General features: G+C 41.1%; 1 protein-coding gene across 4 annotated transcripts; it reads left to right on the top strand.

Moving 5' to 3' along the window:
• Nucleotides 1-361: 361 nt before the first annotated feature.
• CAPN10 (calpain 10) lies at nucleotides 362-15,583 on the top strand. Of its 4 annotated transcripts, XR_008451295.1 has the most exons (15): nucleotides 363-416; nucleotides 1,189-1,265; nucleotides 1,353-1,560; nucleotides 2,570-2,701; nucleotides 2,939-3,135; nucleotides 4,463-4,680; nucleotides 5,238-5,379; nucleotides 6,890-7,056; nucleotides 7,617-7,900; nucleotides 8,402-8,604; nucleotides 9,761-10,016; nucleotides 11,101-11,300; nucleotides 11,926-11,971; nucleotides 14,736-14,888; nucleotides 14,980-15,580. XR_008451295.1 is itself a non-coding variant. In XM_054074716.1 (14 exons), exons 3-14 carry the CDS (start codon nucleotides 1,417-1,419, stop codon nucleotides 14,763-14,765), a joined length of 2,019 nt encoding a protein of 672 aa, XP_053930691.1. In that variant the 5' UTR covers nucleotides 363-416; nucleotides 1,189-1,265; nucleotides 1,353-1,416; the 3' UTR covers nucleotides 14,766-15,580. The 4 variants fall into 4 exon arrangements, 3 of the variants coding, with proteins under 3 accessions (XP_053930693.1, XP_053930691.1, XP_053930692.1); XM_054074716.1 differs by having other exon boundaries at nucleotides 14,736-15,580; XM_054074717.1 differs by having other exon boundaries at nucleotides 369-416; nucleotides 1,186-1,265; nucleotides 14,736-15,580.
• The last annotated feature ends 180 nt before the right edge of the window (nucleotides 15,584-15,763 follow it).

The raw sequence follows: 15,763 nt of genomic DNA, 5'->3' as shown, positions 1-15,763 counted from the left end.
AATGACTCCATGACTGATTCTCCCATCTCTGCTCTTTGCGGTTCGCAGCGAGCCGGTGCGCTCCGGTGTGTTTTGGACCGTGTCCTCTTTCCCATCTCACCGCGCAGCGCTGCCACCAGCGTGTGAGGAGTGCCCCGTGTCCGCTCAGCCCCTGGAATAGCGTTCTGTGACAAGCCTTGAAAAGCGGGACCCTCCCCTTGTCCCGAGACAGCGCCGGGCGACAGCCGCCACCTCACGCCTCTGCCACAGCCCCACGCCCCGCCCCACGACCGCGGCGCGCCCTCCTCCCGCCGCGGGGCACGCCGGGAGACGCCCCGCCCAGCATGACACGTGACCGCCCGGCGGCTCCTCATTGGCTGCCGGACCAGCCGCTACCTGCGGGCCCGGCAGGGCGGGGACGGTCTGGGGACGGTGGGGTGAGGAGGCGTGGGGATGTCGGGATGTGGGGGTGTCGGGATGTGGGGGTGTCGGGGTGGGTGTCAGGGTGGGTGTCATGGTGTGTAAGGGTGTCATGGTGTGTAAGGGTGCCGGGGGGGGGGGGGGGGGCTGTGGTTGGGGCTGTCAGGAGGGAGCTGTGGGAGGTGTAAGGGTGCGGGGGTGTTGGGAGGGATCTATGGGGGGATGTCAGGAGGGGACTATGTGAGGGCTGTGGTTAGGGGGGTGTCAGGGTGGGGAGGGGTGTTGGGAGGGGACTATGGAGGGTGTCAGGGTGGAGGGGGTTGTCGGGGAGACTGAGGTGGTGTCAGGGTGAGAGGTGTCAGAGGGGGTTGTGGATGGGGGAGGGGGCTTTGGGGGGATGTCAGGAGGGGGATATGGGGTGACTGTAGTTGGGGAGTGTTTAGAGGGGGCTTGTCGGGAGGGGGCTGTGGGGGTGCCAGGGTGGGGGGGATATCAGAAGGGGGGGGGCTGTGTTTGGGAGGTGTCAGGAGGGGGCTATGAGAGGGCTGTGATGGGAGGCGTCAGGGTGTGGGTATTGGGAGGGGGCTATGGGGGGGTGTGTCAGCGAGGAGGGGCTCTGTTTGGGGGGTGTTGGGAGGGGGTGCTCTGGGAAGGAGGAGGTGGGTATTGTGGTGAGTTGTCAGGAAGGGGTGTTGGTGGGGGTCCTACGGTGGGGGGTGGGGACAGGGTCTGATGGGCCCCTGGGGGGCAATTCTTGTCTGAACCCCCACCCTTTCTCTTCCCCAGCAGAGCCAGAGACCTCCAGGGTGGTATCAGCTGCTGACAGAAGCCAGCGATGGCGTGGTTCAAAGTGCTCCATGGAAAAAGTGAGAGGCTTTGTCTTACCAAATCAATCCATTTTGCTAGTTTGTTTCTCTGTTACAATTCCCGAGTAATGCTCGCTTATGTTGTAGGTTGGTCCTTGGCAATGTAAAGTTGTGGCCACAGCCAGCAAAGCTGCTTAGGATTGTGTAGAAAATGCTGGGAGAGAAAAAGCAGTTAACCGTGAAAAGAGACCTTTACACAGACCCCACGTTTCCAGCCAGTGACGCCTCTATATTCTTTGATTACAGCACCCCGCTCGCCCAGTTTAGAGGCGAGATCTCTTGGTTGAGACCTAAGGTGAGTTTTAAGGTGTAAAAAATGGTTTTAGCAGAACTGGACTTTAAGGTAGTAAATAGTAGTTAGCATTGAACAAAGACATGTAGTGATAGAATGAGGGAGAATGGCTTTAAATTGGAAGGGTAAAGATTTAGATTAGACATAAAGAAGAAATTCTTCACTGTAAGGGTGGTGAGGCACTGGCACGGGTTGCCCAGGGAAGGTGTGGATGCCCCTCGCTGGACATGATCAGGGCTGGGTTGGATGGGTCTCTGAGCAGCCTGGTCTGGTGGGAGGTGTCCTTGCACATAGCGTGGGCGTTGGAACTGGGTGGGCTTTAAGGTCTCTTCCAACCCAAAACATTCTATGATTCTATTGTTTATAAATAGAGAAGTGATAAACCAAATTTATGTACGTGTTGAGAATACGCAAGTTGGAGTTTTTAAGACTAGGCACTTGTTTGTAGCTTTGATTTAAATCCTGTTATGTAACTTTTGAAACTTTTTTTTTTTTCTTTGAGAGAAGAACCATTTTTTTAAAACTCACTTTCAGGTCCAATTAATCATTTAGGACTTTGCTTTTGAAATTACCTCTTTTGCTACCAAGTAATCTGGTAATTATTTACCCTAGGAAAGGTTTTTCCTCTTATGTTGATTGGGAGGTTTTTGTAGCTTGGGGTGTGCAGTTCAATCCGAGTGGCATCAGTTCTGTCACAGTTGATCATGTGTCTGGCAAGTACCTGAGGGGTTACGTTGTTTTTCACTTACTGGTGCCTCTGCTAAGGCTGATGGTGACATTCGTGTACTAAAATTCATGTAGGAACTGGATCTATCTCGCATAAGGTACCTGTAAAATATCCACAAGGCAGTCATTTGTTATTGCTTACTTAGCCTGTGTCTGAAAAGGAAATCTTCTACAGGTAAAATGCCTTTATTTTGTGAAAGGTCTCTGGAGACCTCCCATTCCCTTAAACATGGACCTTCTTAGAATATCATATAGGATTTGGCTTTAACTCTTCTTTTAATTTTAGGACATTTGTTCTGCACCTCGGTTATTTTCAAACCACCTGCAGGATGCGCAAGTGAAACAAGGAATTTTGGGAGACTGTTGGTTCCTGTGTGCCTGTGTAGCTTTGCAGAAGAGTAAATATCTACTGAATAAGGTATAGAGAAGTTTCTTGTTTCACGTTTCAGGAATTTTTCTTCACGTAATTTACATCTGTATATCGTCCTTGAATCCCAAGCCTCCATATGAGCTTAGTTACGCCTGGTTTTAATGGTTTTGTTGTGATATTTTTTGCTGTGATCATTATAGGTGGTTGATATTTGGTATATTTTAAACTGAGTTTCTTTACAAAGAAATTCATTATTTATCTTGGTTTTTCACTTTTTCCACCTAGGTAATCCCTCCAGGCCAGCCCAGCTGGACGGATGAGTTGTATCAAGGCTGTTTCACGTGTAGAGTCTGGCAGTTTGGACACTGGGTGGAAGTGACCATCGATGATCGTTTGCCTTGCCTTGGTGGTAAACTCTGCTTTTCCCAGTGTCAGACAGAGGATTTGTTTTGGCTTCCACTATTGGAAAAAGCTTATGCAAAGTATGTGAACACCTTTATTGGGGGAAGTAAAGGGAGGCACAGTGCTTGTGTATCTTCTCCTTACTTATTTTATCTGACTACTTTAGGCATAGATCTGTGTATTATTCAATGTAAAGCACAATGGCTGCTCCCTTTCCCATACTGAGTAGTGCAGAAGTTGCTGTACTGTAGATCTGTAAGATGCATTTCTAGTTGCATATGAGCTAAGATAGTCTTAGGGAGAGAATTATGATGAAAGAACTGCAATGAATTAGCAAGATTCAAATGATGTTCATTAAGTCACTATCCATTGGTTATCTAAGTTATTGAATAAGGGGAATATTTTACTAGTGCAGCGTTTGAGGGCAGCTGAGGGCTCAAGGAAATGCAGAAAGCATGCAAGTATTGTCATGGGAAGCAACAACATTACATCAATTTATGCTAGTTGAGGCTTTGGTTATATGAATTTTACTGCTCTTTGGCTTAGCTTGATAGCTTATTATTTCAAGAAGAAAGAACCGTTTTGTTAACATGTTTGAAAAGGCAGCTAGTTTGCGTTTTATGACACACCCATCAAAATGCTGCCCAGATGGGCAAAACAATTTGGAGACAAAGCGCACTGCTAAGATGGCCCTCGAATGTCCAAAAGAACTTGGACGAAAGATTGTGTCATTGCCAGTAGAGGGCAGAAAAAGACTTCTAAGTGTGAAGTAATTTAGGCAACTGTAAATACATTGGGCAGAAGTTGTGGAGCATCAGTGACATGTTAAATCTTCTCTGTAGCTTTGAAAGGTAATATTCTTTATTTTCTGTAGAGATCTTATCATTCTATTTTGTCTTATTGTTCTGTTATAGTCTTGACTTCTTTTGCTATTCTTGCATCCACTAGTTCAGGTAGGGTAGGCTCTTGATTTACTTAAATTGTTGAAGGAAGTGCTGCTCTGGTTGTTTGTGGAGAGATAATAAAGAGTAATGCAAGAAGAGGAAGAAATAGTACGTATTTATACAGAATGCAGTTAGTGTATCACGAAAGAGGACACAGTGCATAGATAATGAAGTACAAATGACGAGTACTAGACTAGAGTGCTTTCTATATATGAATATGGAATGGATTCCATTCTATGGAATGAAATGTAATAAACTTCCGATCAAACAGTGGAATGTCTAGTGTCCTTTAGGTGTTGTATTCTGCATAAATGAAATAGCATGTATTTTCTCTTGGCTACTTCAGGATATGAGGTAGGGTACAGTCATGATTATGGTATAGGGTGGGGTTGAATGTCCATAAGGACCACATTTCTTTAGTTCTGCTCTGTGTAGAAACTTTTCTCTTTTTTCTTTAAAATAGAGTGCATGGATCATATGAACAGTTGTGGGCAGGACAGGTGGCGGATGCTTTGGTTGATTTGACTGGAGGAATTGCTGAAAGATGGACCCTGAAAGGCTCTGGAAGTAATGTGGAGAAAGAGAAGACTGGCATGGTTTTGGAGAAAGCAGTGTTTAGAAGGTTAATGAATCTGAAGGAACAGTGTGTAATAAGCTGCTCAGTCCTCGATTCCAGACAAGGTAATAGTAAAGTTCTAGACGTTTTTAAAGTAAATGTTCCTGTTTAACAGGGTTCAGCACACAAGGCAGCCGGCAAATGCATAGTGCTGATTCTACTATTGTATGAATTTCATGGTGCAATTTTATATAACCTTGGATAAATAAGGATTTAAGAATGTTGCTGAGTTCAGGATGGAGGGGTGCTTTTGAGGAGTGCTTTTTATATTATAATAGATGCTGATAGGTCAGTTCTCAAACAAACACCTACTGGGCCCACCCCGAAAAAGCACGTAAAAAAGTTGTTTCTCAGGTTGTTTAAAAACCCCAATGAATTTCAGTACTGAGTCTCTGTGGATGTTTGAGATCAAGTAGCGAGTTAATATACCTTAAAACTTCTATTTTATTTTATTTTATTTCTATATAATCACAAATAAAATGAACTGTTCAGTTTTATTGTGCTGTTTTTATATTGATTTGAAAACAATTTCCTTTTATCTCAAAATTACCTTTTTTCAGAGGAGAGTTTAGTGTTACTCATTGTAAAAGACTTTTTTTTTTTTTTCTTTTTTCCTGTTCAGGTGCAAGCGAACTGGGAGAATTTCATGCATTTATTGTGATAGACACATTGAATCTGTCTGAATTGTCAGGCAAGGAAATTTTCCTACTACGAATCCGAAATCCTTGGGGGAGGCGGTGCTGGAGAGGTCCGTGGTGTGAAGGGTGAGTAGGTTTATTTTCATTTGGAAAATCTTTTGTGAAAGTTCTGGAGCACAAAGCATACCTATGTGTTGTGTAGGCAGATATTGCTCGTAGGCAATTGTGAAGGAGAGAGGCTTCAGTTTGTATGCAGCTCTTTGGAGAGTTCAATAGTTCACACAGCTCACTTGTTCTAAGGCGAGTTGTTTTGATCTGTTAGTTCTGGTAATCTATACTTTTAGTAACAAATGTTTGTGTTTATCAAGGCATCATATGTTTTCATAGAGAAATTTAAGTTATTGGTTTATTTTCTGTTTCTGATTTTTGGGGTGCTTTTTTGTTCTCTAGTTGATCTAAGTATCTTTGCTTATACGATACTTATGACTTATAAGTAGCTTTTTGGCTCTTGTAATTTGATCTTTCTCAGTTGCAAAGACAAGCTAAAGAGAGTGTATAAAAAATACAGCAAAAGGAAAGATGTTTATGTGTTTTGCTTGTGTGCTCTCACTTCTGTATATTCATATGAGTAGGAGAAGCTGGAATTGAGTAGAAATGAAGAAGAGTAGCTATAAAGTAAAAGATACAGATATAAAAGAGATCTGTTTTAAAGGAAATGCAGAAATATGTTTAGCAGTTTCTGGAGCAAGGTAACAAGACTGAAAGGGCAGACCCTACTGGCTTATTTTGAAAACTGTTAGCGTATTTAGACTGCACAAAAGAACATGCAGTTCTTGACCCAAAGATCAAGTTTCCAGCATTAAAATATGGTAAAATATGGTCATGTTAAGAAACATTTAAGAGAAATATTTTTTTCCTGAGTTAAAAAGATGGCTTAAGCGCATTAATTGAGATTTAAGTTGGTAGGTTTTGCTTTTGGGAGAGTTTTGGTTATACACTTGATCTCTTGTTTCTTTGCCAAACAGTAAGTTGCTATGTAATTGCAAGAGGATAGCATTTCATTGCGTGGCCTTGGAGCCCCGTTTTATTCGAGTGCAGAACTATTCTTTGTTGTTAGTGAAACAACCAAAATGTTTAAAGTATGAGCTTTTAATGGGCCCTAAATAGCCAGATGTTCAAATTCTTGGCTGATTGTAACTTAGCCAGCAGATTCGTGGATAACTATCTACCTCATACAGGCAGTGGTTTTGGATGTTCACTGTACGAAAAGCCTTTCAGAACAGTCACTGTGCAGGTTTTTTTGTTACTATTTGTAACAACTAGTAACATCTTTATTTTGCTCTCGCGCTTCAGTCTGTGCTATTGTAGGCAAAGTAGCTCTTTCACCTGTAAGTCTGCTGCTGTGTCCAGTTTGTTGTTAATTTTTTTTCTAAGTTTTCTTTGATATGTTGTGATCCCTGCTTTCTGTTATCCCTCTCAGTGACTAGCAGTGTGTATACAGGAAATACTAAATGCAAGTATTTGACAATAAAATGAAGAAACTTCTTATTGTCTTGCCCATAGGATATTTGATATAGTGTTGGTAGGAAACTTTATCTGGCAAGGAACTAAATGTTAACTTTTGTCTTGCGTGCAGTGGACAAGGGTGGAGCCGACTAGATCCAGTAGTTGCCTCAGAACTGCTCTCACAGATCCAAGAGGGAGAATTCTGGGTTGATGAAGAAGAATTTTTCAGGGAATTTGATGAGATTACCATGGGTTTTCCAATCAATGAGGAAGGACAACTTCAGAGCCTCTACACAGGTGGAGTATGAGAAGACTTCTTTCTCATATAAATGTTATATCAATAGGAAAAACTTATTTGAATTGCAAATGGAGGCAACTAGACCATAATTTCTCCTTCTCTGTTTTTCCCTCTCCTTCAGACCCATAGGCCTTTCCTGTCTTTACTGGGAAGACTAGAGGGACAAGAGGAGAATTGTAAATCTCTAGAGGAGTGTGTGATATTTCTCTGAAATCTAGTTACTTGCTAGTTAGTTGAGAGATCAGTGTTCTCCATCAAAAGGTGGCTCTTCTGGACAGCCATGTGTTTTTTTGTTTTTTTTTTTAATGGGAGATGAATTCCAAATTTCTAAATGAAGTTTCCTGTTGTAAAAAATCATGTCATCAATCTGCCATTACCAGTTGTGACATTAATTCTCACGCCTCTTGAAGTCCTAGTCATGAATATCTGCTCAGAGAAACTGTCAGGGCTACAGCAGCCTGTGTGCTTGGGCTGGGGAATCTCTGCCATGCATCTGTTGTGTTAAATTAAGTAGCCTCTGGTGTCTGAAATATGCACCGTCTTTCTCTTATGTTGTTAGAGAAAGTGCTGTATCACTCGCAGAATCTTTTTGGATCCTGGGTGAGAGGCCAGTCTGCAGGTGGCTGCCGTAACAACAGCAGCTTCCCTACCAACCCGAAGTTCTGGCTGAGAGTCTGTGAAAAGAGCGAGGTGTGCATTGCTCTGCTGCAGAAACACAGAAAATACAGTGCTGACTGGGCTGGAAGGATTAAAAATCTGATTCACTTAGCAGAGGAAAATCTGTCTTTGACTGAAGGTGTACAAAGGAAGAATTATCAGGCTGTGGGATTGCATGTATGGAAGGTAATAATAAGAGGGTGACATTTTTATTTTGCAAATACAAGTTTTAAAGCGTTTCAGAAACATCTGGGCAAAATCACTCATTTCCCATGACAGTTGGTTACGATTCAACTGTTCATCTGTTCTACACTGCCGATTTACATTAGGATGATCCTGTTTATCTCTCAGTGCAGTTACTGCCTGTACAGGCTGTTAGGGGACTAGTACTTTCTTCTTAAAATTAAGTGCCAAGTAGCAGAACCTTAGGGACTGTTCCAAACTGATGCATGATATTTCAGGGTGATTATTTAAACACTATTCCTAAACTTACTCCTCCTGAATGTTAACTCTTCCTGCTCCTCTTTGGTGTTCAGCTTATCTGCTGATACCTTTTTCCTTACTTGTTTCCTTTTGTAAATCTATGCAAGTTTAAAAATGTTTTAAGCAATATTTAATCATTTTTAGTTCTATTAAAAACTCCTCATTTTTCCTAAGCCACTACACATCATTATGCATCTGTTCTAGGTGGAGAAGAAACGATTTAATCTTCCAAAGACCCTCTCTGCTCCTCCAGTTGTAGGTACCATCTGCCATTCCTATGACAGAGAAGTGCATGTATGCTGTGACCTTTCGCCTGGGTTTTATCTTGTTGTTCCCAGCACTTTTCTGAAAGATGCAGTAGGGAATTTCTTGCTTCGTGTATTTTCAACTGGAAGGATCTCTCTCAGGTAGGTTTAAAACAAAATAGACAATTTCTTAGTCATTGACATAGACAGACAAATGTATGAAGTGTAGCACTAAGTGTAGATGTTCAACGTATTTTTGAAAGATTGTGCAGGGGACCAACGGGCAGCATTGTTTTTTTTTTCTTTGAATTTGTGTGAGTAGTGTTCTGTTTCCTTGTTTTTTTTTTTCCTGAGGCTGCTTTTACCTCTTGCTAAAATATTAGTCAGAAGTAGTCAGGTGAGTAGCATCTTGACTCTGAACTGCAGCCTAGTGCTCTGACAAAGCACATGTTTTGTAAAAGAACTGAATGGATTTCTGCAGAAGATATTTCTCAATATGTGGAAGTTCTTTCTCAATGTATGGGAAAATTAAGATGTTTTGTACTCCCTATCAGCAATGTATTTGGTTTCTGGACCTATTTCACCTCTACAGCATGTTGGGCTTTCACTGATGGGATAAAATTTCTAGTATTGCCATGAACTATAAGACTTCCCTGGGCCAAAACAGAGATACCAGCCTAGATATGTGTCTAGCATGGACAATCACAGAATAACATAACTGTTTTATGTTCTCAGCTGGAAAACTGGAAATAAGGACAGATGATACATTACGAGTTATGTTGAAGTACAACTTTATGTGTGGTATAACTGGTAATGATACCAAATTGTTCATATAGCTGTGAAAAGTGATGCTGGGCTAGGATGGGTTGATGTTACAGTGGTCAATTCAGAGGTAAAATGGTAGTTTTCTCGGATTAAAGACATAGTGAATATAAAAAAAAAGATTTCAATGTGTGCTTTGAACTTACTGAGGCGCTTGTGTACTCCAGGAGACACTGTCAGTTGTATTGGTTTCAAATAGGACGAATAGCACAAGAGTATTGAGATAAAATGTGGAAGTTGCCTTACTTCATGAATGTACAAAAATATCTCTGTTCTTAGCGTGTTGTTTGCATATGCTGTGTTGTTCTCATGGACTTCTGTGAATTACTAAACTGTCCAATTCTAAGTCCTTCTCTTTTACTTTGTGCTGAAAGTTGGGAAGAATTGTGTTTGTGTAATACTAATAATAGTTCATCTGTCTGAGGTGGTGCTCTGGTGCTTGTGAAATCATGCAGATTTTATGTATTTAGTTTCTTGTCTCTTTTGTGTTTGACAGTGAGCTAAAACCACCACCTGCAGATGCTGCCCTCTGTGAAGAACTCCCAGCAGGTGAATGGGAGACAGTGCAGCTGCATGGACACTGGAAAAGTGGAGAAAGTGCTGGAGGTAGCAGGAACTTCCCCTCCTTCCACATCAATCCCTGCTTTCCCCTCTTCATTCCTGCTGGACCAGGAAAAAGCAGCGTGAAAGTTACCCTCCGTCAGCACTGCCAGGATAGCAAGTGCCGTCCAATAGGTTTCCATATTTTCCAGGTGAGGCTTCTTCTGGTCAGTTTGATTACCTTTGCACTCCGCAAACGATCAAACCTGCCAGTCAGTGCAGCACTCCTTGCACTTGGCAGGGGATGTGCTGCTTCTAGGAGAAACACAGGCTGGTTCTGTGGATGTGCATGGAATATTCAGAACAGCTACACACTAGGTGGGTAGCATAGTAACCAGGTAACTGGTTGCACTGAATCTTTCCAACATTTATGTTAGTTTTAAAAATTATGAACCTTTTTGAGGATTTGCAAAGAATTGGCAGTGCCTTGGTGATTGAGACCAGACTATTTTTGGTAATCAATCAAGAAAACTTACTTCCTTCATCACTAATAATTACTTACCTGTCCACTGGCAAGAGGTGTTGGATATGCAGACCAGATTAGGATTCAGAAGGTCTGATACATTGAACTGATGATCTGAAACAAAACAAGATATGATTTGGTATGGACAACTGCAGGTTCTATGTCTATGTGCCTGTGGTTAACCACATAAAAGTGGGATGGGAAACTTCTGTTTAGGTGGCTGTTTTGCAGGGAAAGCCAGTTTTGTTTTCAGAAAAAGTGCTTCACAAAAAGGTGTTGCTTAAATGGATAGTCTGGAGTTGAGCATTAGGAGTGATCATATAAGCTTCAAAGATCAGTATGTGAAGAAAGATTGAAAGACTGGCATCTTTCATGCCTGTAGGAGACTGAGGAGAAATCTAATATGCCTTTTTAGTATAGGCAAGGCCACTGGAAAAGAGGACATTGTTCACTGTATCCATGAGGTGAAAAGCAAGGGCATTAGGCTGCAGCAAGGAAGAGTGAGGTTAAATGACAGAAAATGCTTTTGAGCTATGTTGGTAGTGGGTTGTATAAACTGTCTGCAAACATAGCAGGAATGATTTATCCATACTTGATACTGCCATCTGGGTTTTCTGGAAGCTTTCCCATCCCTCTCGTATAGCTCTGTACTGAAGAGTGAATATTTGGAGTGGAATAGATATGGAACATGCCAGACTATGGTATGCCAGGAATTTAACATTTGTGAGGCCTGAAATACGGAAAGATAGATGGATTTTTCTGTCTTTTTGCAGGTGCCTAATAGCAGCTGGAAACCACATACTTCCTCTTTTCTACACTTGGAGCCAGTGGTTAGCTGTGTACCTCACTGCTATTCACAGGAAGTAAGCCAGCTTTGCAGACTTCCTACAGGAAGTTATGTGATTATACCTTCTACTTACTTGCCCGATACAGAAGGCAATTTTACGGTGGTCATAGCAACTAAAATAGACAGGTAAAAATGCTAGTTTCTATTTGCATTTATCATGTTCTTAATGCATTACTGGGTGCTTTTGTTTCCAACTGTAGTGACATGTTCTCACATGACATTTCTCATAGAAAATAATCTTTTTCCTTTGTTGTTAAAGTCTTTGTATTGCTGTGTTGTTTGCAATCTCTGCTTACTGCTTTGACTGTGTTGGAAGAAGGAGTTAAAAAAAAAAAAAGTATTTGCGTCAGTATCCTTGCATCAGACACTGAATAACAGATGTCTAATGCTGGAGAAGATGGTGCTACAGTATCAGAATATCAGCTATGTCCAGATATTAGCATTTATGCTGAAATTTTACTAAGCTCATAATAAATAGGGTTGTTTTTTTGAAAGCTGCAGTCTATTGCAAAAACTTATTGTTCCTTCTGAAGGTAGTTCCTTCTGATGAGAATTGCAACAGGTCTGAATCAGAATTTGTAGATTCCATAAAACTGCATTAAGAGTCCATAAAATTGCATTGAGATTCTAAAACATTATGAACAAAGCCTAGTGTTATAACCTTCTCCTTTTGAGGAGGGATAAATGATTGATGTTTCCGAGATACCTCGTTGCTTTGTGCAGAAATAAGTGTGGTTTGGGTTTTCAACAGGAAGCGCATTCACAGCCGGGAGACACTTGGACAAGTATTACCAGAAGTAAGTAATCCATCTTTAATTTCAGTTCTTCTAAAGATGTTGCAGAGGCATCATGAAGGCTGATGTATTAACAAATACTGAGAGTCCTGTACTAATGGACTGAACTTTGAGTGTTCTCATTTACTAGCTGCAAACTGATAATCAGTAAAGCCGTTAATCTTTGGTTTTGTTTCTCAGCCAGAAAAGTAGCATTTGTTAGCAGCTGACAAAATTTATCTTTTCACAGCACTCAGATACATGAAAGCTTCTTTATGACTGATATGTAAAATCATTGTTTTCTCGTCATTCCCCAGTTCCTAGCTCTGCTGTTACATCTCTGAGAAAGTGGACTATTAGTGATAAGTAGGTGGTTGTACTTGACTTTTACCTTTTGCTTTCAAGAGTGTAAACAGTTTTGATGCATTTGGATATATTTTGATGTATTCATTCTTGATGTCACCAGAGATCTGGTAGCTTAATTATGTATTATATCTTTCCTCCATCTCATTGGCTTTGATGTTAATTTGGGATCTTACATGTTGCAATTTAGTGATTCTAAGGTTGTTTTAATGTTGGAAGGACTTAAATCACAGCAAAAAGAGAAGAAAACCAAACAGGCAATCCAAAGATTAGCTTGCACCACACTAGCATTTAGTTTTTCATTTGTTTCCTTACAGCCAGCCCATAGAGCATCCTATCGTTACAGTCCTCCTTGATGTGCAAGCTGTTCTGATCGAGCTAATGCCACAATATTTTTGTATTGTGTTTTGCTTGATTAGATGTGTATGTCACATTGAAGGGTTGGATGTGAATGCTGAGTATCTATTACTTACAGTATTTTTATTGGGTGGAGAGGAGAACTTTTAATGTATTATTTTAACAATTGTTTAAAGCTACATGATTTGGTTAGTGGATCAAAGCATGCCCCTGATAATGCTTAGCTTATTAGGTGAGAACAAGACCATCTATCTGGATTTCTGTAAAGCCTTTGACGCGGTCCCCCACAACAACCTCCTCTCTAAATTGGAGAGATGGATTTGATTGGTGGACCATTCGGTGGATAAGGAATTGGTTGGATGGTCACATTCAGAGCGTAGTGTTCGACGACTTGATGTCTAAATGGAGATTTGTGAAAAGTGTTGTCCTTCAGGGATCCATACTGGGACCAGTGCTGTTAATACACCTGGGTCAGGGCAGTCTGTGGTTTCAATACAGGCTGTGGGGGACAACATGATTGAGAGCAGCCCTGTGGAGAAGGACTTAGGGGTGCCGATTAGTAAGAAGCTCAACATAAGTCAGCAATGTTTGCTTGCACCCCAGAAGGCCAACTGTATCCTGGGCCACATCAAAAGAAACATGTCTATCATGTCAAGGGAGGGGATTCTCCTCCTCTACTCTGCTCTCGTGAGACTCCACCTGGTGTACTGTGTACTGGAATCCCCAACATAAGAAGGATATGGAACTGTTGGAAAGGGTTCAGAGGAGGCCATAAAGATGATGCGAGGGCTGGAACACCTCTGCTATGAGGGCAGGCTGAGACAGTCAGCGTTCTTCAACCTGGAGAAGAGAAGGCTCCAAGGAAACCTTATAGTGGCTTTTCCAGTACCTGAAAGGGGCTTACAAGAAAGCTGGGGGAGGGGCTTTTTACAAGGGCATGCAGTGATAGGACAAGAGGGAATGGCTTTAAATTGAAGGGGGGAAGATTTAGACTAGACATTAGGAAGAAATTCTTCACAATGAGGGTGGTGAGGCACTGGCACAGGTTGCCCAGGGAAGCTCTGGGTGCCCCTTGCTGGAAGTGTTCAAGACCAGGTTGGATGGGGCCTCAAGTAGCCTGGTCTGGTGGGAGGTGTCTAGGCCCATGGCAGAGGGGTTGGAACTGGGTGATCATTAAAGCCCCTTCCAACCCAAACCAGTCTATGATTCTATGATCTAGAGACTTAGCTCTTTCCCTTTAAGGTTTTAATAAAAACAAAACAAATATCTTGGAGGAACTAACTCTTCACCCTAGATTAGAACTGGCTCACTAATTTTCTTGATCTAGGTCATGTTGACCAATGATTACATTTTGTCCTTAAAATCACACAGACAGTAAGCAATTTGTGTGCTTCACAAAAAATGGACAAAGATCTGTATGTGCTTTACTCATTCTGCTTTTTTTTTATATTTAGGACCTGAGATATGTAATTAAGTCCTTTATTGGAAGCAAAACATTACAAGGCTGTTATTACATATGAAATATGTTCAAAGATACATTTCTTATGTTGCTCCATGAAAAGGGTTGAACTTGGGCAAAGGGTGCTCTGTGACATTGAGGGAACAAACAGTTTAGGTTCTTCAGGACTTGAAAACTTGAAGAATTTGGAAGTGACAGTTATAGTTTCCTTTGCAGTGGCAGAAATTAGTGTCTTAATCTAATCTTCAACAACATAGGCTTTTCTAAAGACTGAACTTTAAATCATTCAGTCTTTCTGGAGGTTTAACCTCTGGGGGGATCTGGGTAGTCTGCCTTACTGAGAAGTTGGGCTGTTTCCTGAGGGGTGCGTCACAGCAGAGCTGGGTGTCAGTGTATTTTTCTAAAAGCTTGTCTGTCATTGCTAATTACTGAAGTGATGGGATTTGTGCGTTCTGTTTTTTTAAGATGTTTCATAGGAAAAGCTTGCCTTTTGGCCTTAACTTTCTAAATCTTTCTTTTCTTTGTTTTAGTTCCTTTTGGATTTTTTGTCAAATAGAGGAAAGCTATCTGATGAAATAGCTTTTATCTGCATTGTTCATTTTCTTATAGATTTCGTTTACAACTGTGATGAAAATATAATCTGGAATTCTCACACTGTCGTTTTGAGAAACATTGGAAAGCTGAGGGATGCCTCGCCTCTTGCTGTTTTCACTTTTGAATGGAATAACAAGATGATACCCTTAGACCAACTGTCTTTCACTGGTACCAACTGTCAGGCCTATGACGTATTCTTTGTAAAAATACCTCTGTAATCATGTATGCTCTGAATATTTGTTCTTCCTGTGTTTTATAGAGCCAGCATTGTACAGCCAGTCTTCATAATGTACCTCAGTTCTTCAAAAATACAGGTGAAGAACATGTGTATGTCTTAACCCAAGCTGAAGAAAGCCGGAAACATATGTGTGTAATGAAATATAAAAATTTTGGGGGGATAAAAATCACACAAGCTCACAGAATAACTTCAGGAGACCAAAGGGGTAAACAGAGGGAAGAAACTGGAGTCTTTTTTCAGGTAAGACATACCTCAAGACCATAAAAATAAACTGGATCAGAGAAAGTCCAAGCTTGTATCCTACCCTACACTGCCAGTCATGCAGCTGAGCACTTTATCATGGGCTCTTTGAACCATGCAAATGGTGGGTTGAAAAGAAAGATCTTTTTGGTGAGTTTCTTTTTAATGAACACCACGAAGGTAAAAAGATAAGACTTGAAAATTTTTATTTATGGACTATCACGTCAGCCTGCTTTTTGTAAATGTGTTTTATGCAAGATCTGTTCTTGCTGTAAGACATAGGAAGTTTAAGAGATTTTTCTTAATTTCTGCTTGAAAGTATTTCTTATTCAAGGAGAATTTTTTAAATGTTATATTTTCCTCAATAAAAGCTGAGTAATCTTGAAAGTTTTAAAATGTCTTTTTATTAAAAAGGTGAAAACTGTCAATGATGTCAAGTCTGCATTTGTTCTGCAGTAGCAAACTTTACAGTGTGTTAGAGCCCCGGGGCTTTCACCAAGTGGAAGGGGATAACTGGAAACATTTGAGAGGAAAATCAAGTCTTCCACTAGTTTTCTGTATGAGA

The sequence above is a fragment of the Cuculus canorus genome, chromosome 9, assembly GCF_017976375.1.
Source record: "Cuculus canorus isolate bCucCan1 chromosome 9, bCucCan1.pri, whole genome shotgun sequence".
Lineage (NCBI taxonomy): Eukaryota > Metazoa > Chordata > Aves > Cuculiformes > Cuculidae > Cuculus > Cuculus canorus.
This window is presented reverse-complemented; position numbering and strand designations above follow the sequence as displayed.